Here is a 27,102-nt window from a genome sequence, read left to right on the forward strand (position 1 = left end):
CAACTCTTAATGGCTCTAAATATCCCTTGTACCTCCAGAGCCTAGTGGAGCACCTGGAGCATAGCAGATAAGCTGAACTGACTCAGGTGGTACTGAGGATAGCTCTCAAGGAAGAATTGCACTGAGGATATCTTGAGAAGGAAGATCTGTATTTTGGGGGAATTTGAACACTCAGAATTAGTGTCATCATTGTTAGGAGTAGTATTGCATTATGGGGTTTCTGGTTTAGAAGAGTTGGCTATGTGGAATCTATTCCAATAATTTCCATCACCATAATATCTCTCAACATGTCTGTCTGTGTGTCTATGTATCTATGTGTCTGCCTTCTGTCTTGTACACAGGCTGGATAAATGATCAGAGAATGAGAATCTACAGTGCTTGAATCTGCTTGGGCTCAACCTATGAAACTACAGGAAGGAAGGCATCTGTACTTCTTCACCAGGTTCTTCTCAATGTCCATTTCAGTTACAAGGTCCTCAATAGAAAGGAGGGGAAAGTTCAGAGGCACACTATAGAATATTCATTACATTGTTGACTGCTGAGAAGAAACAGGCTGCTTTTACCTGTCCTGAGCCACAAGCATCTAGATTTTGATTGGATTGTTGCCAGAGCTCATTAGCATAGTGTACCCTGACCTGGAATAGGGAACAAGAAAATGACCAGAACTTACTGGGACCTGAACAGGAGATGAGATCTTGACAGTATTGTCTACATCTGGATAAGAAGTCAGAAGGTAAGAAAGCCAGAACTATTGGGAGGAGAATTAAATGTAAGGGTTGTGGTAATGGCCACCCACTCTTATGTGGTTCATTTGTTCTAGTTCATTCTTTGTAGAAACGATGAACATTTAATATACTTTGGCCAACATGCTTTTAAAAAAAATGAAGTCTTAACAGATTTAGTTTTTTAACCTGGAAGAAGATTTGCATTACTTGTTTAAGGGCTGTAAAGCCGTCTTTTCTTCTTCTTTTTTTTAATTCGGTACCAGGCATCCCCAGCCCTTTTTATATTTTATTTTGAGACAGGGTCTCACTAGGTTAGTTAGGGTTTCACTAAGTTGCAGAGGCTGGCTTTGAACTTGTGATTCTCCTGTCTCAGCCTCCCAAACCATTTGGATTACAGGTGTGTACCTGTCTTTTCCTCTTTTCTGTGTTTTATTCTTAATTTTCATTCATTTGGCAAATGTTTACATCAGAAAAAAATCTAAGCAGTAACAATTTTTCCTGAAGCAAGATTTTAAAAAATTTCTCTCCCCTCAAGTATTTATTTTTGAGTTGGGGGGTCTCAATGTGTTGCTCAGTCTGACCTTGAAATCCGAAACTCAAAGGGATCCTCTTGCATGCTGTACTACAGGTGTGTGCTACCACACCCAATTCCCTTCCCTTAATTTAAAAGCAAACAATTATATATATTTTAGAATATCTGAACATTGGGAATATATTTATGATAGTAAATTATGAGTACATTCAAAGAGAATGAAACATGGATTTTTTGTTGTTGTTGTTGTTGGTTGGTTGGTTTGTTTGTGGTGTTACAGATTGAACCCAGGTCCTTGTGCTTGTTACCCCTGAGCTACATACATCCCAAGCTGTTTTTGATATTTGAAAATATAAATCTTGTTTTCCAAAGTTTAAAAAGATCCATTTATTTTTATTATTCCATGCTGGGAAATGAACCCAAGGCCTCATGCATGTACTCTATTACTGAGCTATATCCCTACTTCTATTATAATTGTTCGTAACAAAACTTGGGCTACCAAAGTTACTATTGCCAAGCCCCTAAGCAACTTATGTAGACCTTGTCTCTAAATAGAAGATATAAAGAACTGGGGATGTGGCTCAGTGGTTAAGTATCCCTGGATTCAATACCTGGTACCAAAAAAAAAAAAAAAAAGTTACTATTGCTACTAAAGTTACTATTGCTACTACTCAAGAGAGGTAAGTACATAAAACTGATGCTTCATATTTGTGTCTTTTGTACTTGTTATTTAAGTCCTTAAAATTAAAATCAGTCATTTTTCAGCGGCAACTTAATGTTTATTTCTCAAACATAAAATTTTACTTAAAAATTGTGGGCATTGGTCTAGGGTGTAGTTCTGTGGTAGAGGGTTTGCATCCCCAGCACTGCAAAAAGAAAAATCACAACAACAACAAAACAACAGCAACAACAACCACCATTATCGGCATTTATTCTTGTACGTTAATGTTTGAACTGGGATGTGGGGCCCTCCTGTGCTTTGAGTCTGTGGCCACTGGGTAGTAGCTGAGTATGGGAAGAAGGATGGAGGGAAGAACTCAGTTTAGCTTGTTATTTAATGGCTAACACTTCATTTATATGTTCAGGTTATAACACTATATAAACACACTTTCCCTCAGTGGAGTTTGATGATGGATATGTATAAGGAATAAATAAAGATAAATTAAAGAAGGAAGTTTGCAGGACTTGCTAAGTTTCAGTCTACTTTTATAATTTGTATTTTGACTTTATTGTTAAATGGTTCTACATAGCATCATTATGTCCTTTGATTTTATAAGAGTACCAACAAATGAGAATGTTTCATATGTGAACATGTTTCACTTTTTATCTTGTATCTTACTAGCAAGAACATTTTATCTGCAAAAATAATTCCCTTAGCAGAGAACATTTTTCAAAATTTCTTTCCTTCCTTCATCCTTTCCTTCCTTCCTTCCCTCCTTCTTCCCACCCTCCCTCCTAAATCCTTTTTAACCAATTGTAGTTAGAAATAAGGTCAATATTTCTTTTGAGGGAAGAAGTGCAGTTCAAACAAACATTTTAAAATATCATTTGCATAATAAAATTTAAGAAGCGAGACAGCATCTTCTTGAGAGGGTAGGGAGAGAGCTATTGCTGAAGATAGTCAGAAAATCTTTTTTATTGTTTTTTTTATTTGTTTTTGCAGTACTAGGAATTGACCCCAGGGGTACTCTGCCACTGAGCTACATCACAGCCTTTTTAAAAAATTTTTAATTTAGACCCAGTGTGGTTGCCTATGCCTATCCTCTCAGCAACTAGGAAGGCTAATGCAGGAGGATAACAAGTTTGAGTCCAGCCTGGGAAACTTCGCAAGACCTGTCTCAAAATAAAAACAATAAGAAGGACAGGGAGCAGCGGTAGAGCACACCTGATTCAATCCCCAGTACCATGCAAAATTCTTTTCAATTTAGAATTGAATTGTTATTTACTTTGCTATACTGGAGATTGAGCCCAGGGGTACTCTACCATCTAACTGCATCCCCAACCCTTCTCATTTTGAGATAAGGTCTTGCTAAATTGCTGAGGCTTGCCTTGAACTTGCAATCCTCCTGCCTAGCTCCTGAGTAGGAGGAACACTATTTTATTTTATTTTTTGTTTGTTTGGTACCAGGAATTGAACCTGGGGGCACTTAACCACTGAGCCACATCCCCAGTCCTTTTTATATTTTATTTTGGGACAGGTCTCACTAAGTTGCTTAGGGCCTCCCTAAGTTGTTGAGGCTGGTTTTGAACTTGCAATCCTCCTGCCTCAGCCTCCTGGGCCACTGGGATTAAAGGTATGCAGCTCAGCACTCCCAGAAACACTATTTTAAAACAGCACTTTTCAAACAGGCAACTTCAGCCCCCATCTCATGGATATTTAGAGAGATTTTGGTGTATCACAACTGGAAAGGGAGGTGCCACTAGTACCTAATGGGTAGAGATTAGGAATACTGTTGAACATTCTACAGTGTACAAGTTAGACCACAGCAAAGAATTACCAAGTCCAAAATGTTCAGGTTATGAAACTATGTTTCAGAGAATATTTGTTGATGATATTTGAATATTCACAGTATATATTTATGAGACCAAAATTAATCCCTATGGCAATTTAAGTTAACAAAAATACTTCCAGGGCTGGGGATATAGCTCAGTTGGTAGAGTGCTTGCCCCACATGCACAAGGCCCTAGGTTCAATCCCCAGAACCACAAACAAAACAAAACAAAAGTACTTCCAAATAAATCCAATGTGATGTTCCCCTCTTATAACTTCAACAATGGTAGCTAATTTATGAAATTGTTTCTTTGCAAAAAAGTCTAAAGCCGTTATCCTTCCTTCCCATAACATTTATGAAGAAAAGGGTCCTAACCATTGGCTACACACAATTGTAGTTCTTAGTAAGGACTCCATAACCTAGCAATGAGAAAGGAACCCCAAACTCAGGAGTCAAAGCCATGATTGTCATGCTTCTAGTTCCCAATGGTCAAGCTTTATTTCAATACGTTCACTAGTGTCTTCTCAATTTTTTTAATTAATATGTTGGTACTTGCAAAAATATTAGTGAACCAGATATTTCTGGCAGATGAAACTGGTTTTTATCTCTTGAATGGTTGATATTACTATTATCTATTCCTTAGCCTCTGAAAACAATCTTCTGGTTTACATTGCTTGAATAGACTGATCCAACTATATCAAGAACCTTTAAGAGCAGATTCTCAAGTGCAACTGAAGGAAGTTGAGTGGAGAAAAAGGTGTGGGTGACCTGACTTTATCATGGAACCCGACGACTTTGATTCTGAAGACAAAGAGATACTAAACTGGGATATTAATGACATGAAACTGCCACAGGTATGTACTTGCGCCAGGATTGTCTTCAGCCATTTGGCTATGAATCCTTGACTAGTACCTAAAGGAAATTGGTAAGGGTCCCAGCTGGGTAAATTTCCTCCGAGCTTCAGATGGACATCTGACCTGACTGAGGATTTTTTTTTTTTTTTTTTTCATTATTGGGGATGGAACCCAGGACCTCATGCTTGCTAGGCAAGTACTCAAGGGACATAATGATGCTAGGTAGAGCCACTTAACAGCAACACTTTTTACATTTTACTTTGACAGGGTTTTGCTAAGTTGCCCAGGCTACCCGTGAACTTGGCATCCTCTTGTCTCAGTCTCCTGAGTAACCAGTATTCAGATGTGCACCACTATACCCCAGCCCAACTGAGGCATTTTAAGAGGAGATATGATTTGAGTGGCTCTTTATCAGATGCTCCCAGTACTAGACTGAGACGAAGAGTGTGCTATTTCCTTTCTCTTTCTCAGCTGGCCAGTTGGTGTGATCAAATGCATGACAATTTATTTGCCCATGGATTGTGCTTCATTGAAGACAAGTCCCATATCATCTTATTAACCATGATAATGGCCTATAGCTGGAATGTCTGACTGATAGTGTTCTTGTGGAATATGATATGCTCTTGTATGACTTTTGTAAACATCACATACCCACACTGGGTTGCTTTTTAGGTACAGAGTACCTTTCACTTTATGTTTTCTTTGACTTCCTCTTTGGCAATTGACTAAGTCTTAATTTAATTGAAAGCACTGGTCGTTCAAAACTGTTTCCATGCGTATCATTCCTGACTTCCCTTTTGGGTATTTTCAGAATGTTTTCACTGGAGGTTGTTTGAAAAGGTAATTAGGTAGACCAGGAGTGGAGACCACTAGTACCAAGAAATGAAAAGGTCCATGTTAGTCTCCCTGATTCTGGGGTACAAGTAGAGGAGAGGAGACAGAGCTCCCAGAGTCTTGATTTATAATTAATTGGTATTTTTACTCTAATAAAGACTTGCTTTCCTTAAATTCCTCTCATATTCTCCCTTGGTAGGTCTTGGGAGAGCTGAAGAATAGAAAATGTGCCTATTTTCTACTTACTTGAGGATGGCTAAATGAATCACAGCTAAAATATGCCCATATTCATTTTTAGAAACTTGTGATTATAACTGCTCTTGATTTATATTAAAGTTCTTGTAATATAAATATAGTTTTAGGGAAACTCTAAGGTAAATTTTAATTTCTCTTGGCTCAAGGACCCTTATTTCTGCCTATTTCTAATTTCATGATTGCAACCCTTAAATAGGAACTAGAGATACACAAACATCAAGAACTGAAGCTAGCAGATGCGTGGAAGATGTTGTAATGTCACATTCTAGAGCAGGGTTTCAGTGAAATCAGAACTCCTTGAAGTGGTGGGCAATACTGTGTATTGACATGTACTTTTTTTTTTTTTTTTTTTCTGGGACAGAGGATCCATATCATTCATCAGATCCATAAACAAAGAAAGGGAAGAACTACTTCCCTGAAGGGAAACTCAGAGCTCATAGAAGCTCATGTTCCAACATGAATTTCCAAAAACAAAGCATTCTTAGCTACCTGAGAGAGTAAACTGAGAAATCTAGTGCAAAAATGCAAATTCAGTTTTGTAAAAGTATCATTTAAAGTTTATAGAAAAGGTATAAGATTTTTTAGGGAAATAAGTAAGTGCTTTTAATTTGTTAAATATACCAGAGAAATGATTAAAATGTGCAAATATTTCTTAATATTTTCTGAGCAAAGATCACACCATTCAGCCAACTCTGAAATTGTATCAAGAACCAGTTGAGGTAAAAAATAAAAGATCTGGGAAAGGTTTCCAAACAATAGATGTTATTTTCTAGAACATATCTAGAATCACTCTAGTGAGTTATGGAAAACTTAGGACTTGGAGACAGCCCTGGACTTGAGTTCCAGCTGATGATTCTAGAATTTGTTGGTGAATAGCTGTATTGCTTAATGTCCGTGTGACTCTGAACAAATTTATTTTTTTCTTGCGTCTTTGATACTGCCTCTGTAAAATGAAAATGGTAACTCCTTACATATCTTGCCTCAATCTCCAAGTTATTTGGAGCAGTGTTTCTCAACATGTGTGCTGTAGTACAAATTACAAAGAATTTTAAAAGGTCTTGTTAAGAAAGTAAAAGGGCAATGCTAAGTTCCACAAAGCTAAACAATTTTTTTTTTTTTTTTTTTTTTTTACTGTAGACTTGTATTCTCTTTTTCCATCCTGTGTTTAGGAGGAGTTTACGTTAAGAGGTATTGCCTGGGGCTGGGGAGATAGCTCAGTCGGTAGAGTGCTTGCCTTGCAAGCACAAGGCCTTGGGTTCGATCCCCAGCACCAAAAAAAAAAAAAAAAGAAAAGAGGTATTGCCTGAACATATTTTCCTCATGGCTCTCTTTTGCACGGAGATCTGCAGGTGATTAGTGTTCCTCAGACCACCAGCTTGCACATAAAAGCTGTGGTTCAAAGCATCAAATGCAATGTCTTTTTATTACTAATTTCTCAATTACATTCTCTCTCCCACCTATAAAAATAATTCAGTTTATTTTTCATAATTCTATATTCTTGCTGGAATAACTTATTTCTGTAACATATGGTACACATTCTTTATCTGTTCTCAGCTCTTCATATGCTTCAAGTTTCAATCAGTATATGCTAATTTGGTTATTTTGGGTAATTGGTTACCCATTTGCTAATCTTCTGGTCCTAGAATCTCTGCATCCCTTTATACCCCTCAGATATATTAAAATTTGTGGATTAATTTTTGACAGCAGTGATGTCCTCATGAGAACATTAAACATTTTTGGGTGGCTGGAATGTACCAGACCCTGTAGCAGGCTAAGGAATGCTGAGGCCATTCAGTAGTGTTAACTTCCATGGAAGGGTTCACGTTCTTCTAGTCTAGGGGAACAAATACAGGGCCCACATACAGAATTAACACCAAGTAGAAAAATGCTAGAGGAACTTGAAAGAGGGATACACATTCAGCATGACTCTGGCATGGGGAGCAATGACTTTGACCATCAAGGGAAAGAGTAGGGCACCAAATCTGAAGGCTCTTAGATGTCTCCACCTGAGGGAGTCATGAAGAGGAATTCAGCAAGAATATTTGGGGTGCTACTGGCTGGAGAGGTGACTTGGAAGCAGGCTATCCATAGAGGACGTGGCTATTATACAGGTAGTGAGAAACCATTAGGTTGTTGGACTGGAAACCATTTAAATCAGATCCTGGGCATAGAAAGGCTCATCCCTCCAACTCTACTTGCCCTCAGTAACTCCTTCTTGATATCTGGGCATTGAACCCAGCACCTCACCAGGATGTGCCACCACACTAGCTACCTGGATTTGTTTCTGCATGTTTCCTCCTCCTTTCAGCTGCATAATGTCTTTACTAATCTTCATGTCACTGTTCGTGTTTGGATTTTATTTCTCCTTAATACAACCATTAGGAAGCCAGCCCAGAAGCACAGGTACCTGTTGTATAAGCATTACTGATAAAAGTCCCTTTATTAGAGCCAATATAATACACCAATTGTGCTTTCCCTTCCATTTCCCTTAAATTACATGCACTGGAAAAGTTCAATTCCAATTACTTTAGCGAGTGCTTAGTTTATGCAGCAAATATTGGGCACTGGTTTATTTTGACCTTCATTAAAAATGTGGATTACATGCTCCCAGAGAGTGTCATGCTCTCATTAAAATTGATTGTAACATTTATGGGAGAGCCTTGTAGGAAATGTATTTATTAGGAAGAAATTCAGTTTATTTTTCTCTTTTAGAATTCCCATTTCACAGAGGGAAGTAAGTATCCATTCTGTTCCTAACATTAGTTCTTCTAAGTAGAAATGGGTCATTCCAATAACACCACAGCAGAAAACACACTGAATCATTTTGCTTCTAAGCCCTGACCAGGTTTCAGATCAAACCCATGGCCAAAGCCACACTAAGCCATTAACTCACATGATTCCAGGGGTTTCTAGGTTGCTTTTGTTTTGCAATACTAGGGATTGAAACCACAGCCTACTGTATCCTAAGTAAATACTCTACCAAAGAACTACAACCCCAGCCCAACTCCAAGCTTTAAGTACTTTTTTTGGGTAAAGAAAAAATTCCCAGCTGGGCATGGTGATGCATGCCTGTAATCCTAGCAATTTAACAAGGCCCTAAGCAACTTAGTGAGACCCTGTCTCCAAATAAAAAATAAAAAAGGCTGGTGATGTGGTTCAGTGGTTAAGTGCCTGTAGGTTCAATCCCTGGTACAAAAAAAAAAAAAAAATGAAAACATTTCCTAGAATAGACTGGTAGAATCAGGTACAAAAGGACTATAGCTCCAATTAGTTTGTTCTGAGATTACAATTTTCGCTAGTAAAATTTCCTTTAACTCTGCAGAGAATGAGCCCAAAATTGTGAACAAAGGCAACTTCTAAACTCTTTCTGTTATTCATGTGACTGAATGCAATCAGAATGAAGCAACTGTAGGAATCAGATGTGTCTAGGTGCTAAGGAGCTAACAGATAAACCAGATTCTGAATTTCTTGTCAATTATTATTTGACTACATGATCAGGTCACATTGTTCGTCTGACAGTTCATCACCCATGACTTTACCCTCTGCCCAGTGTTCTTCTGGACCTCAAGGTCATGTGAACATTCCTGGCACAGCTTCACCTATATGGACTCCCATGATTATTTGGATTCCCATCACTGGGGCCAGAATTCTTCTGCCATTCTGGACTGCTGGTGTGATGGGGATGGGAATGTTCTTGCCCATTGTGGCAATACAGACTCTCCTCCAGGTGCCCTCCAGCAAGTCTCTTACTTAGGTGAAGTGGGAAAGGAAGGGCAGAAGAGAGAAGTAGAGAAGTAGACGAGAGAAAATTTGGAAGCTGGAGTAACTTGGTCTTGCTTAGTTTTTTCAGAGCATATAAGGAATGGTGGTTCCTGAACTCAGGTAGAAAATAGCAAGATTAGTCTAAGAAATCATTTGAAGATGATCAATAGTATTTTGTTGAAGTGAGTTTCTCTCCTTGATGACACTTGGAATTCAATTTCCAGCTGACCCAAAAGAGAGACGTTCCCAAAATGTTGTATGTAAATCAAAATGCTGGTTCAATTTTTTTTTTTTTTTAAAGAGTAACATCCAATTTTTTTTCCTTATATCTGATTTGCTTAAATGTGTTTCTGTTTGCTGTGCCTATTCTATCTGGAAACATTTATTATAAGGATTTAATAACCTATTCATATAATTAAAGAAAACCCAGCAAATCACTGCTTTATATGAGTGCTCTAAATATCATTTTTTTTTTTTTTTTTTTTTCAGTCCTGGGGATGGAACCAAGGGTTTTGCACATGCTGTGCTCTACCTCTGAGCCCCATCCCCAGTCCCCTTTTCATTTTTTTATTATGAGACAGGGTCTCTCCAAGTTGCTGAGGCTGGCCTCAAACTCAATCTTCCTGCCTCAGCCTCCTGAATAGCTGGGGTTATAGGCAGATACCACCACACCCATCTCAATTTTAATAAAATAACAAAATGTAAAGTTTTTTGATATTTCAGAATTTGAATTTAAACATTACTTTTACGTAGTAGTAATATCTAATTCTTAGCTGGGTGTGGTGACATCTGCCTCTAATCTCAGCTACTCAGAAGCCTGAGGCAGGAGGATCACAAGTTTGAAGCCAGCCTGGGCAACTTAGCAAGACCCTGTCTCAAAATTAAAATAAAAAGGGCAGGGCTGGGGTTGTAGCTCAGTGGTAGAGTGCTTGCCTAGCATGTGTGAGGCACTGGCTTTGATTCTCAGCACCACATATAAACAAATGAGTAAAATAAAGGTCCATCAACAACTGAAAAAAGGGGGGTGAGGGGCTGGGTTTATAGCTCAGTTATAATGTGCCCCTGAGTTAAATCCCCAATACCACAAAGAAAAAAAAAAATCTCTAATTCTATGACGCCCTATCAAAAACTTCAAGTAGTTAAGTTAAATTAGAATAAAGGGAGTATAAATAGTGCTCTGATTACATAGCACTTGGAAGGTTTTGAGTGAGAAGTTTAAATCTCCTAATAAAACATTATACAAAGAAGTCATAAAAATATCAGTTAAATTTTCAATGATGTTATCCATGAGATTCTAAAATATAAATTAGTTGGATTTGCAACATGGAAACCTTAGGAATATTCCCTTTCAATTATAAACTTCTTAACCAAGAGGAAAAACAAAAGAGTTACTCATGAAAAGTTAGAAATTAAAACAAACAAAGGATTTAAAAAGAAGAAAATATTTTATAGGGATTTGCTAAACAAGAGTAAGAAAGGATTTTTCTTTCATTCTCTCCAATGCCTTAAATTTAAAAGACTTTAAAATACTTCCAGGCCTGCAGACGTAACTCAATGGTAGGGCACTAGCTTCACACATGTGAGGTCTTGGGTTCAATCCCCAGCACTGCAAGAAAGTCTTAGTCTGAGAAAATCGGAGTCTGAGGAATCACTATCATCCATTCAACTCTTGGGTTGTTTTGCATTTTTGGAATCTGAGTTTTAATTTCAAAGTAAAAGATGTCAAAGATCCCACTAAATGTCAGATTAAAAGACTGGGCACAGCTGGGTGCAGTGGTGCATGCTTCTAATCCCAGCTACACAGGAGGCCGAAGCAGGAGGATTATAAATTTGAGGGTTAGGCAATTTAGTGAGAGCCTGTTTCAAAATAAAATTAAGAAGGGCTAGTGATGTGGCTTAGTGATAGAGCATACCTGGGTTCAACCCCAGTACTGTAAGACTGGACATAAATAAATAGCCAAGAGAATAGCTTGATGTGATCACATTTACTCCTAGTAATTTTTTCAATCCATATACTGTTAAGTTTATTATTGCATTATTCATGAATCTAGAAAACCAGGGTGCCAAATGGAAATTCTGCAGAAATAAATAGCTTAAAAGATAGCAGAGATCACTTCTTCCTCCACAGGAAGTGTCTTTGCTTTAGTCAGAACATCTAAGACATTAACAGATATATTCCTTTTATCCTGGTTCGTAGGAGTTATGGCCCTGACCTGTCTGAAGAGGACACTTGCCATTAAAACATAAAAATCTCAGCTTTTCTCTAAGTATTCTTGTCCCTACTACCCTGATAATTGTGTATAATATAGCAGTAATCCAAATGATTCCAATCTACCAGATTTTTACAGTTCAAACGATTAACAAGATAAGTACATATTTTAATGTTTTGACTTGCATTTTTTGTCATTTAAAATGATAAAATACTCTGTTATGCTTTCTATGGCATTTCTAGGGGCATTGTCTAGACTTTTAGTTAGAATAAAGAAAAGGTGGGTGAAGAAAACAAAAGGTTAGAGTCTGACTGGGCAGCTTCTCACCCCAGGCATTTAATTTTATGAAGCTCAGAATTGCCAGGGGATTGGGGAGGAGAGGGAAAGGCCTGGAAGGAGCAGAGAGATCAGTTCACTTCACAACCTGGATGCATCATCCTCTGGGAAGCTACTGCAGATGCCTGATGAACCAGAGGGACTTCTCCAGACGCCACTCTCCTGTGCTTTACACCCTTCCTGCCTTCTCTTCTTGGGCTGCTTCCTGTTCTTTGGCATGTTCTACACTCGAAGTCTAACTCAGTAAATGTCCATTCATCCTGATGTTGATGTTTGTGTTTTTCTTTGTAAAAATATTTTGTCTTTATTTTCTCATATTCTAGACTGTGCTTTCCTGTTGGAGAGGCACCCTGATCTCTTCCTCTGAGTCTTCCAGAATTGTCTATTCTGACCTTCTAGAATCTTCTAGATGAAAAGTGTTCTTATATCTTGCCAGATCTCTGAGAGTTGTGGGGCACAGTGTAAGTCTGACTGCTCATTTCATTTGATGATCCTCATTCTAAGCAGTATGTAGGAACTGTCAACAGTAGCATCGATTACCAAGGTTACCAGCGTAGGACCTGGGGATGTGAATGACACCATCAGTGGCTAACATCTGTGTAGAGCCCACAGAAAGCCAGGTGTCATGATAGATATTTTACATATTTATATTTAATCCTCAGAACAACCCTTGAGATTGGCAGGTCTCATCACCCCTATTTTACAGATGAATAAACAGAAGCACAGAAAGCAAAATAACTTTAAGGACTATGTTCCTGAACAATTTTTGTTGTTGTTATTTTGCAGAACTGGGTTTTGAATCCAGGGATGATTTACCATTGAGCTACAGCCCCACCCCTTTTAAATTTCCAGACAGTCTTAATATATTGCCGAGGCTGGCCTTGAACTTGCAGCCCTCCTGAGTTGCTGGGATTACAGGTGTGTGCCTCTGTGCCAGGCTTATTATAACTTTATGATGCAAATTTGCCAACTTAACTTTTTTTTCTTTTCTTTTCTTTTCTTTTTTTTTTTTTTTTTTTTTTTGTTTGAACCAGGGATTGAACCCAGGGGCACTTAATCACTGAACCACATTCCCAGACCTTTTTATTTTTATTTTGAGGCAGGGTTTCACTAAGTTGCTGAGGCTGGCCTCAAACCTGGGATTCCTCCTACCTCAGCCGCCTGAGTTACTGAGATTACAGGCATGAGCCACCACCCCTGGCCATCTTAACCATTATTAAGTGTATGTATAAGAGTGATCACCTCATGCACATTGTTGTGTAACCCCCTCTCTAGAACTTTTTCATCTTTCAAAACTAAAATTCTATACCCATTGAACAACAGCTCCCTCATCTCTGACCTTTCACAGGAGAGTTTAATCAGATGTTCACACATAGGGAATAGCATCTGTCCTGGGCTAAAATATAGCTCTTCCTGAGTTCTCTGTCATTTGAGGTACATGTATATGGTGATAGAGAAAAAGGGAAAGAATCTCCATGGGGAATAAAGTGACTCTCAGGGCTCTCCAGTCTCCCCACAGCTTATCTTGGTGACTTTGTACAAGCCTGTAGGATTCCCAACAAGGTAACCGCAGTGCGGTATGAGACATTATCTTACTGTCCAGCTACAAAGTTTTCCATAGTTATTGTGAAAGAGGACAGTGATTACCTCACCCTCAAAAATTCTTCCTTAGAAATGGTCATTACTTTTATCACCAAGGACTAAAGAAACATCAATCAGATAGAACTCAAAGGGGTTAAATTCCAGTTCATTTTGGTCCAGTGACTGGACAGACACAGCAGTCTTTCTGCTGCTGTTGTGCTGTGCACATCTCATCTACAGGATTCAATCTAGACCCAACTTTGCCAAGGATCTCATGTTGAGCTCTTGATGGCCAAAACATCCTTCATGTCTATTGACTCTTCTGTGATGGACAGTTGTGTTTTATGACTGGGACTCTAATAGTGACCTTTGTGTTTCTATCAGAATGTGAAAAAGACCGACTGGTTCCAGGAGTGGCCAGATTCCTATGTGAAGCACATCTACAGCTCAGAGGACAGGAATGCACAGAGGCACCTGAGCAGCTGGGCTATGCGCAACACTAACAACCATAACTCTCGAATCCTCAAGAAGTCGTGCCTGGGCGTGGTGGTGTGTGGCCACAACTGCTCTACCAAGGAGGGGCGCAAGGTCTACCTGAGACCTGCAATCTGTGACAAAGCCCGGCAAAAGCAGCAGAGTGAGTGAGGCTTGGTAGTACTGGCAAGGAAACTGACATCCATCCAGAAGGCCCTGTCTAGATGGGCCAGTATTTCCTAACACGTCCCAACAAACCTTCACACTAGAGTGCAGTGGGGAGCAAGGCTAAGTATATTAAGGGGAACCAGCCCACCCCCGTGTACCCCAATTAATGTTGCACAGATCTACCCATCCAGAGCTTCCATCAAGAAACTGCTCCCTTGGGTTAGGCACCTGACTCAAGTCCCTTGTTAAAAAGAAGATGTATCACATCTTCTAACATGAAGTCATCAGTGACCCGTGTAAAGTTCGGTAGAAAGTAGTTTCTCAGGCTTGCCATCTAACATCTTGGGAAATGAGCCCCTTTGTGCTCTTACTGAATGCATTCATCTGGAGCGGCAACAGTGGGACTAATTTGAAGTTAGACTCAGATCTAACCATTTGGGTTCATATCATTATCACAAGCTGCGATATTTACTCTTTTTATTTTCCATACTCACTGAATTGTGAAATAGTGTTCCCTTTCTTAGTGTTCCCTCTTCCCAAGCCCACTGCAGACCCCAAGTTATTCTTTCCTAGCAATTTGTCTCCAAAACTTGCTCTCTGGTCAGAACCTGTTATCAGTCATTTACACCTTAGTGAAAATTTAGTGGCTGTGTTCTCTCTCCCAGGGTGTTTGCCCCTAGATCTTTAGTTCTAATTGTAAAATGAAAGAAATCTTTCCTCTTCTCTAGAAAGAATTTTAAATATCAGTAAATAAGTAGGGAGACCTTTTCTGCTCAGAAGAGCTCCTTGTTGACCTGTGAAATGCCCACCTTGGAAGGTAGCATTTTGCTCTGTCCATGTGTGAGACCAATCTAGGCCATTATGGTGGACAGATTGCCAATGGTCCAGGGTAATATCCAGTAGATAGAGGACCATAAAACTGCCCAGGTATATTTGCTGCTATGCTGAAGTCTAGTCTGTGCAGCCATGCACATGTTAACCACGTGTGCCAGGTACAGTTACTTTCTTTTGCTTCTCGTAGAGAAAAGTTGTCCCAACTGTAATGGGCCCTTGAAGCTGATTCCTTGCCGAGGCCATGGGGGCTTCCCTGTCACCAACTTCTGGAGGCACGACGGACGCTTCATATTCTTCCAGGTTGGAATTGAGTTATGTGATTCTGTTTCTTTGTAATTTGACAAATGTTTGCAGAGCTTCTTGTAGGGCAGGCTCTTCAGAGGCCATAGACACTCAAGTGAAGACAACCCTGCACCAGTGCTGGGATTCCCTGCTCTGGGAGAGCAGACATGTGCACCCCACCCTTCAGTAGAGGTTGGAGGTGCTGGGAAGCCCTGGGGAGGAAGCCGGCTCAGGAGAGGTAACAACTAATTGGATCACCCAGGCTAGCACAGTGCTCTGCCCACACGGCCCTCAGCCTTCACCGCCAGTTCTGACTTTTAACTATCTCTGGAAACCTGAACAAGTTACTTTTTCCCCCAAAAGCTCCATTTTTTGCTAAAACATATATGAAATATGAATGGGGGCAATGGTGTAAACAGTGGTGACAAATGGATTCTGATGTCAGACTGCCTGGGTTCGAATCAGTGCAGTACTACCCAACCAGCTCTCTCTCTCTCTCTCTCTCTCTCTCTCTCTCTCTCTCTCACTCACACACACACACACACATACACACTCTCACAAATAGTTTTGATTTGAAACATTTGCCAGTTTCGCTGATACAACTATTCCTCTGTGACTGATGTCAAGCTGCCAACCATTTTTAACAATCAACTCACAAAATTCCTACATGTTTCACAAATGGCTCTCAGTTTGGCTGGTTCCAGTTAGGGGAATCCTCCCCACACACACCACCACTATGAGGGGAGTTCACCCAGGTGGTTCAGTCTCTCCAGGCCTCAGTTTCCTATTCTGTAACTGGGGGTGGTAATAATGGTCTGAACCTTAAGTGTTGTGCTAAGTGAGATAGGCAGCGATTGCTAATGTCCTGCACATGCTATAGGAAGCCCTGCAGGTGAGGGAACCACAGGAAGAAGGAGCCTTATGAACAAGGGTAGACAGACAGGAGCACGGTGGGCTTAGGAGGTACTTCAAAAGTTTTTCTCATCTTGTTGCAATAGGCAATACCACCACCATACTGTCGTGCAGCGGTGAAAATTCACACTCCATGAAATACAACCCAGTTCTTTCTTTCTTTTTTACTTCCTTGTCTCTTTTAAGTCAAAGGGAGAGCATGATCATCCAAAGCCAGAAACCAAGTTAGAAGCTGAGGCAAGAAGAGCAATGAAGAAAGTGCACGGGGCACCTGCTTCTGTCTCTCTGAAGCTGAAGGGGAATGCAGGATCAAAGGTAACCTGTCATCAAGCGTGCTTAAAACACAGCACCTTGCCACCCCTTTGGTGTGGATGGTCTGGTCCTTTACTGACAAAGAGAGTCCCATGAATATAAATTATCAGGCTCATTTATAGACAAGCATTCACCAAAGAAATTGAGGGGGGTTTTTTGTTTTGTTTTTTGTCTGAGACAAGGTTTCCCTAAGTTGCCCAGGCTGGTCTTGAACTTGGGATCCTCCTGCCTCTGAATCTGAGATTTTACTCTTAATTTCTGCCATCTCTTAGCACGCTCTCAACCATAAAATCTATGAACTGCAGAATCATCTTCCCTACTACACTTAAAAAAGAGAAACCTGAATGAGTACTGAGACACTCTATAATATTTTGTTTTAATAGAACCAAATTATAATTCAAATCATCTCCATAAAATAGCCTCGTGGTTTCTTCCCCTCAAAATTTCCATCTGCCCCCGAAGTAGATTGTTCCCTTTGCTTATCTACCAACATAAATAAAGTTTCTGAAGATGAGGTAATTGCAGGATGGTGGGAAAGGTATGGACAAACTGTGATATAAAGTCCATCACTTTATGATATCATAACATAGATTTGTAGGTTTGTCTGCTTCATAGTGATTTGAAATATGTTTTTTTAAAATTTATATACATAATATATATATATTTTAGTACATTATACATTTTATATATTTGTGTGTATATATGTATGTGAGTGCGTGTTGTTGTTTTTTTTTTGTTTCAGTACTGGGGATTGAACCCAGGGCCTCACACATGCTAGGCAAGTGCTGTACCACTGAGCATCATCCCCAGCCCAAGTCCCATATTTTGGGGGAGATTTGGGGTTATCCTTTTCAGGAGAACAGAGAAGGAGCTGGTCCATCCCTGAGGTTCTAAATGTAGCTTACATAGAAATAATTGTGATTTGAAGCTGTTGTAAGGAAATGTGAGTTCCCAAACCCAGTGCCAGGTATTTCATCCGTTGTTCCAGCACAGGACAAATTGAGGCATTTCTCCCCATTCACTCTACTTGGTCATATCCCTGTCTCTCTTCCTCCTCCTAAAACTATCCTCTTATTAGCGGATACTTTTACGTAAACAAGAGCATAACTTAATTCTTAACCAGATTCTTTTCCTATGATTGACTAGTAATATAATTCCTCCATTTACAAAAATAAATTGACTATCCAGCACTGAAAGAAAAATTGAAGACAGGAGGGAAAGAGAGAGGAAGGGGATTAAGTAGTTTATTTTTTTAAAAAATAGGTTCTTAAAAGTTTCTTGAAAAGGCAGGGTATTAGATTTATGTTTGAGTGTGAATATCTGAAGCCTGGCTGCATGTCCAGCTAGAGAAAGGAAATCCAGCTTTTACTGGTTGGAAAGCTTTAAAATGGAAATGGGGGCAGCCTTTACTTTCCCAGTCTGCAGTGGCTGTCGTGGATCTGCTGTGTGTCCCTGCTTGAAATATGCCAGGAACGAGGGGAATCTGATGAAGCCCTTGCTTGGAGAGTAACTCGTGGGTGTCGGTGGTAGTTGTGTGGATTTACTTAACTTATTAACATGAGCATTTCACTTTCCTTTCCAGTCTCTTCCAGGTGAAACACAAAGTCAGGGAAGTTTACCTTTAACTTGGTCATTCCAGGAAGGTGTCCAGTTGCCTGGCAGTTACAGTGGACATTTAATAGCTAACACTCCCCAGCAGAATTCACTGAATGATTGCTTATCCTTCTCCAAGAGTTATGGTTCAGGGGGAACCACTGATTTGGCAGACCCGACTTCCACCTTAGACCCCACTAAGCTGTATGAAAAATGCAGATTTTCCAGTAATAGGATCTACAATAGTGGAGACCTGTTTCAACCTTCTACCTCTGGAGTCTACTCAGATTATGACAATCTACAAACATGGAATAAAAATGCTGCTTTGGGGAGAAACCCTCTCAATGACAACTATTGTCCCAATTATCCTTTTCCTCTGACCAGCTGGCCTTGTGACTTCTTTCCTTCCCAGAACTCTTTGGAAAACTTTCCCCAGCAGATTCCACTGGAACCACCTGCTGCCAAAACTAGCTGCCACCCATTATGGCCAAATCCGGGAGGCGATCTTTATGAAGAGAAAGTGCCTGTGGATTTCAACAGCTATGTTCCTTCCCTCACTTACCATTCACCACAGGAAGATCCCTTTCTGTTCACCTATACCCCTCATCCTCACCAGCAATGCTCACTGCCAGGCAAGAGCACTAAATGGGATTTTGAGGAAGAAATGACATACATGGGTTTGGATCATTGCAACAACGAAATGCTTCTAAACCTCTGTCCTTTAAGATGACTCAAATCTTGTGACAATCGCTGCCCTCCTGCAAAAACAAAACAAAACAAAAACAAACAAACAAACAAACAAAGAACTACTTTGAGAAATGGCTGGAAGAATTTCCTTAGAAAGCAGCTTTCAAATCCTAACTACAGATAAACGGGAATCACAGCAAGCGGTAGGCAAAACATTTTTCATGCAAATAATCTTTTTGCCTCCTCTGCCCTAGTGCTTCCATCTTCAGTAAGGACTGGAAACTTATCCAGCCTGCTCTGTGAAATGCCCTCTGACCCCCTCACCCCACATTCATTGCTCTGGGCTGTTAGCACCTCTGCTGCATTATTGGGTTTCATTGTCACAGACGCATATCAAATGGAGCAAAGATGTGAAGAGCCCACCTACTTAGGATCTCATCCATGCCTTCTTTTTTTATAACCAAAAATGACAGAACCAAGAAATAGAGGACAGAAGAGCTGCACAGGTATAGAAAGATGAATATTCTAGAATTGATGTATTTAATACTTTGTCTAGTAATCTGATTCATTTATAAAATATGTATTTTCTAGTTGATTTCTAAGACTTGTCAAGACAAGAAGCATGAACTAATTCTATTTCATAAAGATAAAGGACAGCAAAATTAAATGGACACATGAAGAGAATTCCAGTGGTCTCCTGCATTACTTATTTCCTTCCCCCTCCTCCTCACTGACTTCACCTTCCCAAAGGGATTAGATTCTGTCCTATTTATGTTTATTCTTTACAGCACCTAGCTCAGTGCCAGGTTCACAATATGTAAGGGTACTGTTACTTAGAAAAGTATCTTTGGGAGACTGGGCATGTTGCTCAATGGTGGGGTGTGTATAGCATGCACAAGGCCCTGGGTTCAATCCTCAGCACTGAAAATGAGAAAGAAAAGTCTGTATAATTAACATGGTCATGATTGGCTAGCCATATTTGAATTCCAGTTCCTTTTCTTTGCTGAAGTACATTAATGCAACAAATAAATATTTTTAAAAATAGATGATTTTTTATTTGGTAACAAATGCACATGATACAAAATTAAAAAGTAAAAAAGAAATCTTTTGTTCCTTGTCTTCTTACTGCAACTCTGACCAGTTTCTCATCTGTTCTTCTAGAGATTAGAGACATTCTCTACATATATATGTATTCATGTAAATATATATTATATACTTATATATATTACATATATATACATATATATAGTATGTGGTGTCATACCAGATTCATTTCTAATGTGACTTGTCATCCTAGGATATAATTTGAAAATAAGTTACTTATAAAGAAAATTTTAAAGATGCATTAATGCCTATCACAATTAAATAGTTCCCTATTGATAGGCATTTAGATTAGTTGACCCTACAAAGTTTCTTCATCTGAATGCATCAAACATTTATTCAATTTAGTCATTATAAAGTCAGTGCTTGTGTTAGTACTGTCCAAGCCAAGAAATAAGAACTTGCCCTTCAGAAGATCCTCTGATTTCAGTCCCCAGTCCCACCCACTCTTGCTGCTAAGCCCCTTCTGCATTTTAAAGTAATCACTAGGCTGGCTCTTTATATTTTTACCACCTTTGTATGTACTCCTAAACCAACATTTAGTTTTGCCTTTTTGCGGGGAAATGAACAAATAGAAGCATACATTATACATAAGAATGCTGAAATAAAGAAGAGTCCATAGGTCATAGAGTCTCAATAAATCGTCTGAACACTCCAGTGTGCCTACCGTCTAGTTAGTCTTATGGAACCCAACATACTTTGCAGATTAAGGATAGTCTTGTAGCCATGGCTACCCACAAAGAATGGCCTTTCAATGAGGGTCTATTAAATATTCAAAATGCAGGAGAAAGAACAGGCTAAGGGCCACCTAGGCTGGGATGTGGCACAGGCATGATGGCGTTCCCAGATCTGAAAGTCCCCTGCTGCATTGAGAGAACTAGAGAAACAGTGACTGGGAGGGAACTTTATTCCTACTGCTCTGAAACTATCCAGGTATTTCAAAGAGTGTTCCTCCACTAGACTAGGTGCCCTTTTATCCCAAACATTTTCTCACTTTGAAAAACTATAATATTGATATTTAGCAAAGCAAGGGCATGTATGTAGCTTAAAAGAATTAAATGGTACAACAAGGCCCTGAACAACAGCTGGCTCTGCTTCCAAGTCATTTCCAGCTCTCCAACAAACCTCCAGTTCTTAACTCCATTGCTGCTTCTTATACTTACCTCCAGGTCACTGGATTGCATGCTTACACATTTTTATACATCTATGGTGTTTTGATCAAAGATTAGGATTCAGGACACAAACTCATGATCCCCAACCTCCCAATAACTCTAAAGAGCAGTTTTATTGAAGTACAATTTACATATGATAAAATTTATTCTTTTTTGGGGGGGGGGTGTTGGGGATCGAACTCAGGACCTTGTGTTTATAAGGCAAGCACTCTACCGACTGAGCTATCTCCCAAGCCAATTTATTCTTATTTTGGTGGCATTAGAGATTGAACCCAGGGGCACTCTATAACTATAGCATCTATAACTATAGATGATATATATATATATATATATATATATATATATATATATATAGCACTCTATAACTATAACATCCCATTTTTTAAAATTTTGAGACAGAATCTCACTAAATTATGCAGAATGGCCTTTAACTTGTGATCCTCCTGTCTTAGCCTCCCAAGTACCTGGAATTTCAGGCATGCACTACTAAATCCAGCAAAATATTTTAAGTGTACAGTTTGATGAGCTTTGCCCAACGTATACATGATAATTTTATAAAATGAAAATTTATAGGACATTGCCAAACCTAAAAAGTTCTATTGTGATCCTTTTTAGTCATTCCTCTTGTTAAAAAATGTACAAGAATTGTAATATAAAATAATGTAGAACTGTCAGTTGCTGAGGCTTGCCTTGAACTTGTGGTCTTCCTGCATCACTGGGATTATAGGTGTATGCTACTACACTGACTCTTTGTTCTAGTTAACTTATTAGACTGTCTTTCAACTGAGTGTTGTACTCAACAAGTTTTCATTGAGTACCAGTTAATGTACTTGCCCTGGGTGTTGTCATTATACTGGTTACTCAGTCATGCAAAAATTTATTAATTATGTTTCTGAGCACTGGCCAATTATAAGAACATGGAGAACGTCACTAGACATAATACCGGGTTATAGAAGCCCAAATCTATTCAGGTGAAGATAAAATACAAAAAAAAAAAAAAAAAAAGCAACTGAAATGGAAATATGGATATTCCTAGTTATGACAGCACTAACATTTATTAACTTTGATATTGCCGTGATTCAAATGTGTAACTGGGTAAATACCATTTAGCCCGCAGCTCAATGCCAGACTCCTGGAAATGTTCAGTGTGTGTAACTGACTTCAAATGGTCCAATGTAAAGAAACATTGAAGGCCAATCAAAGGAAATAATCGGACCAGAAGCAATGGCACACACCTGTAATCCCAGAGGCTTGGGAGGCTGAGGCAGGTGGATTGCAAGTTGATAGCCAGCCTCAGCAACTTAATGAGACCCTGACTCAAAATAGAATATAAAAAGAGCTGGGGATGTGGCTCAGTGGGTAAGCTCCCCTGGGTTCAATCCCTGGTACCCCCCCAAAAAAGGAAATGATAGGAAATTATTGGGACTATTATTCTGACTTTAATAAAACTGTAGTATGAATAAAATGTCTAAAGTAGAAACTAGTTCCACTGCTTGTCTAAAAATATTGACATCGTTTATTACTTAGTTTGTATCAGACCAAATATTATGTATTTTCTGTCCCTCCACTTTGAGATCTTAATGTAAGTAATAAAGTATAAAGAAAGGACAAATTCATGAGCCAAGAGAACAAACAGGAGAGAATAAACACTTCAGAAATGTCAACAAAGTTCTGGGAGATAGGGAAGTGGATAGAGTACATTGAGGATGCTGACCAGCTGAAACAAAAGAGAGGACTCTGGCGGGGCTGTGGATTCCACATCACTGTGCCAAAGGGCATAAGGAGAGGGATGGGGACACTGGAAATAGAGCCAGCACTTGAAGGTACTTCTTCAGGTCAGCTTCTACTGGGGAGCTTCTCTCCAAGCAAGCATTCATCCAAAACATGTATCCCAGGAAGTGAAAAAAAAAAAAAAATTAAATAAAAGAACTTGTCTTAAAACAAGTTGAATTAACTATATTCTGAGAACTGAGGCTTCTATTAGGGTGCTTGTTCCCCCAGAATAAAATACTTTTTATCCTTGCATTTTTTAGGGGGTAAAGTGTAAATCCCAGCAACTCATCAAGCTGACACAGGAGAATTGCAAGTTTGAGGCTAGCTTGGGCAATTTAGGGAGACCCTGTCTCAAAATGAAGAAGGCTAGGGATGTAGCACAGTGGAAAAGTGCCCCTGGGTTCAATCTCAGTACCAAAATAATATTAAGTTTTTTAGAGGGTTCAGGGGTAGAGCACTTGCCTACCATGTGTGAAACCTTGGGTTCCTTCCCCAGCACCACACGCACACGTACATACACACACACAGAAGTGAAGCCTGTTGTTTGACACTTGATTTTGATGCTAGAAACGTTTGACCCACAGATAGAGAAAGGTATTTCTTGCCTGTTATGTGACAGCAGTGGACTATTTACACAGGCCCAGTAACTTAGTTCCAACTTTTATAATTAACTACAGATGAAACACAGAAGACCCCAATAAAAGCCACAGCACAGAGCATAACTGTTGTAGAGGTCAAGGTATAATTGGCAAAGGTAAAAGAGAAAAAGAAGTGAAGGGAATTTGGGTGGTGTCAGCATGTCTTTTTATTTCCCTACCGTGGACATGTTGGTGGATCCTAAAGGGTTCTAATGGTTCTCCACTCAGGGGAGTACCTTCCTGCTCATGCACAAGGAAGCTTTACTCAGGAGGTGGGTAAATGCGGAGCACTGAGCTCAGAGAGGCAAGTGAGAAGGTATCCCTGATCTGGGTGTTGTAGTAAAGTGGGGAGTGAGGGCAGGTGGTTAAGGCATTATCGGGACAAAAGTGGCTTGGTCACTTTAGCCCCAAGTGCTTGCTCTTGTCAACCTATCCCTGCCCTGGAGTCCACCAGCAGGACCTGGATGTCAGGGCTTGGTTGGAAGGTGGATATGCTATCTTGGTCCTTTTGAGCTCAGGAGATGAGTGAGAGAGGAAGGTCATTTAAAAGTGGGGAGGACTGAGGGGGATGGAGTGGAAATTAAACAATTGCCTGTCATGACTAAGAGAGAAAAAGAAAGGGATGAATCTTAAAACTAGAACCAACTCCCAAGCTCTCAAACAAACAAACAAACAAACAACCCTCCAGTTTCTGACCAGAATCTATCCCTCAAAATATCCTGTGATATTGTCGCAAATATTTACCGAGAGGCTACCTCTACAGCAGTTCTTCTTGGCCAGGAGAAGGTGACACACACCCTATGGGATTCTTTTCCCGGCTGTCTTTTGTGCCGCTAAGAAAAATTATTGTGGAAATCAAAGAATCTTTTGCTAAGCTTTGGAGGTTTTAATCTGTCACAGGAAGCTGAGTTTATTTTGGTATAAAATGAAATACAAGTGGGGCACACCTGTAACCCCATCTGCTTTAACCTCAGCAGCTCAGGAGGCTGAAGCAGGAGGATCATATCATGTTCGGAGTCAGCCTCAACAACTTAGCGAGACCCCCTTTCAAAATAAAAATAATAAAAAGAGTTGAGGATGTGACTCAGGAGTTGAACGCCCTGGGTTCAATCCCTGGTACCAATAAACAAAACAAACAAACAAATAAGTAAACAAATATTTGGATGGTTTGAGGTCTTATACTTAGGTCTTTATCTATGTTTAATTGATTTATGTACAGGATAAGAGGGATCAAGTTTCATTCTTCCCATGTAGATATCCAGTACCCCAGCATTGTTTGTTGAAGATGCTGTCCTTTGTTCAATGTATGTGTCTGACACTTTGGTTACAGAGAATCAGTTGACTGTAGACTGACGGGTTTGTTTGTGGGGTGTGTATTCTGTTCCATTGGTATACATGTCTGTCCCGACCCGCAGGACTGCAACGGGAACCTGGAGCGGAAAGCGGGGATTGGGAGAGACAAGAGACACGAGAAATGGAGACAAGACAAAAGCCTGATCAAGTCTCGTTTATTAGGGGAATAAACCCAGTTAATATAAAGTACAAAAACCAATCAGGGGAAAGCACGTGGAGGCAAGACTAGTCCGTGCGCCAGAGCTCAAATAAGGAAGTGTACTTGGCCAGTCGTGAAGCACCATGCAATCTAGTCTGATACACCTGCTATTGTCTGACAGTTACGTGTGCAGGAGAGGCACGCCCGCCAGCATCTGGCAGGCGCCATCTTAGCTCAACAAGTGGCGAGGCGGAGGCGTGGCCTGCCGGCTCCGGACACACGTCCATTTTCATATTAATACCATGCTGTTTTGATTACCAGGCCTCTGTAGTATATTAAAATTTTTATTTGATATATTTCTCATCATTATTATTATTATTGTTATTGAGGGCTACCGGGAGTTGAACCCAGGGGTGCTTAACCACTAAGCCACATCCCAGTCCTTTTTCTTTTTTATTTTGAGACAGGGTCCTGCTAAGTTGCTGAGGCTGGCTTTGAACTTGGGATTCTCCTGCCTCAGCCTCCCGAGTTGCTGGGATTACAGGCCTGTGCCACCGCACCTGGCTCTTTTTTTTTTTTTTTTTTTTTTTTTTTTTTCAAGGTAGGCACTTACTGCTGTAGAATTCCCTTTTTGTACTGCTTTTGCTGTAACCCACATGTTTTGGTATGTTGTATTGTAACTGACCCAGGCCTAGGTATAAGGTAAACTAAGGATGCTGTCTGTAACAATGGGTGCCTGGGATAGTGAGAGATCCCCTCCCTGTTCCTGCTAACAGGGTTTCAGGAAGAGGTAGCACCATTTTCTCCTTCCTTTTGGAATGTAAAGGACTATCCCTAGGACCTAATCATGTACCTTTGAGGTGTAAATGACCCTGTGAAGACTCTGGCATGTGACTTAAGGAAGGCCTTGTAAGAGAAGCCAGTCTCCTTTACTGTAGCCTGCAATTGTAAACACACTTCCTGCTAGAAGACCCTTACACACAATCATATATCGTTTTTTTTTAAAATCTTGTGCCCAAATACGTACTGTTTTAGACTAGAAAATTTATGACACTAGATAGCGTATAAATTATGAAAAATTAGTCAGGGGGGCTCAGAATTTTGGAGCGCTAATCTCCTCTGGGCCCACAAGGAAAAAATAAAATTTGGTTTCTCCCACCCTTTGAGTGCCTTTTGCCTCTTCTTGTGTGATTCCCACAACAGTACTTCTATTTTCGTTTGTTTTGAGGGATTTAAACATTTCCCTTCTGACTTCCTCAATGATCCACTGTTCATTCAAAAGTAGTTCAGTCTTTATGATTTTGTATAATTTCTAAAATTTCTTTTGTTGTTGACTTCTAGTTTGTTGTTGAGGCTTTCAACTGAATTTTTTATTTGATTTATTGTACACTTTGTTCCCAAGATGTGTTTGTTTTTTGAAATTGCTATCTTTCTGCTGAATTTCTCATTCATATCCTGCATTGTCTTCCAAATTTCATTTGACTATTTATCTGCATTCTCTTGGATTTCTTTGAGCTTTTAAAAAATCATTCTTTTAAGTTCCTTATTGGGCATTTTGTCTATGTCGATTTCTTTGGGTTCTCTTATTTTGGAGGCATCATATTACATTTTTTAAAAAATATTTTTTGTGCTCATATGTTGAGATAGATGTTGTGGATCAAATATTGCTATAATTTTTATGGGGTGGTCTTAGTGAGCAGGTATTTCCTGGAGAGTGTCTGGGGGTGTCAGATTGTTATATAATGTTGGCTTTGATCCTAGCTGGGTTCTATAGTGTCGTCTCCTCTAGCTTCTTTGTGATTAATGACTTTAGGCACAGTACATACTGTGATGGAGTCAGAGACCCACTGTCTCTGCGGGTCATGAAAAACATGGGAACAGTCTGGGAGTTCGGCAGGTGTGGTGTAGCCATCAGTTGGTGCAGGAAGCTCATTGTCTAGCTCCTCCTACAGTGTAAATGGTGGCCCCTGTGAAAAGAAAAGGGCTTTCCTGAGACTCTGTTGATGCTACCTCTGCTATTAGCAAGGGCCTCTGACACTGGCAGCCCCAGCAGGGGTCAGGGGCCTGATGCACGCCAACCAGT

General features: G+C 39.8%; 1 protein-coding gene across 4 annotated transcripts; it reads left to right on the forward strand.

The window, feature by feature from the left end:
• Positions 1-675: 675 nt before the first annotated feature.
• On the forward strand, positions 676-19,937 carry GCM1 (glial cells missing transcription factor 1). Of its 4 annotated transcripts, none has more exons than XM_079147648.1 (6): positions 676-733; positions 4,432-4,603; positions 13,966-14,218; positions 15,245-15,357; positions 16,438-16,566; positions 18,146-19,937. In XM_079147648.1, the coding sequence occupies exons 2-6, from the start codon at positions 4,529-4,531 to the stop codon at positions 18,884-18,886; spliced, it is 1,311 nt and encodes a 436-aa protein (XP_079003774.1). In that variant the 5' UTR covers positions 676-733; positions 4,432-4,528; the 3' UTR covers positions 18,887-19,937. The 4 variants fall into 4 exon arrangements, with proteins under 4 accessions (XP_079003774.1, XP_079003775.1, XP_079003776.1 ...); XM_079147649.1 differs by lacking the exon at positions 676-733 and adding an exon at positions 13,104-13,222 and having other exon boundaries at positions 4,543-4,603; XM_079147650.1 differs by lacking the exons at positions 676-733; positions 4,432-4,603 and adding an exon at positions 9,163-9,574.
• The last annotated feature ends 7,165 nt before the right edge of the window (positions 19,938-27,102 follow it).

This window comes from Sciurus vulgaris (assembly GCF_902686455.1).
Source record: "Sciurus vulgaris genome assembly, chromosome: 7".
NCBI classification, from domain to species: Eukaryota; Metazoa; Chordata; class Mammalia; order Rodentia; family Sciuridae; genus Sciurus; species Sciurus vulgaris.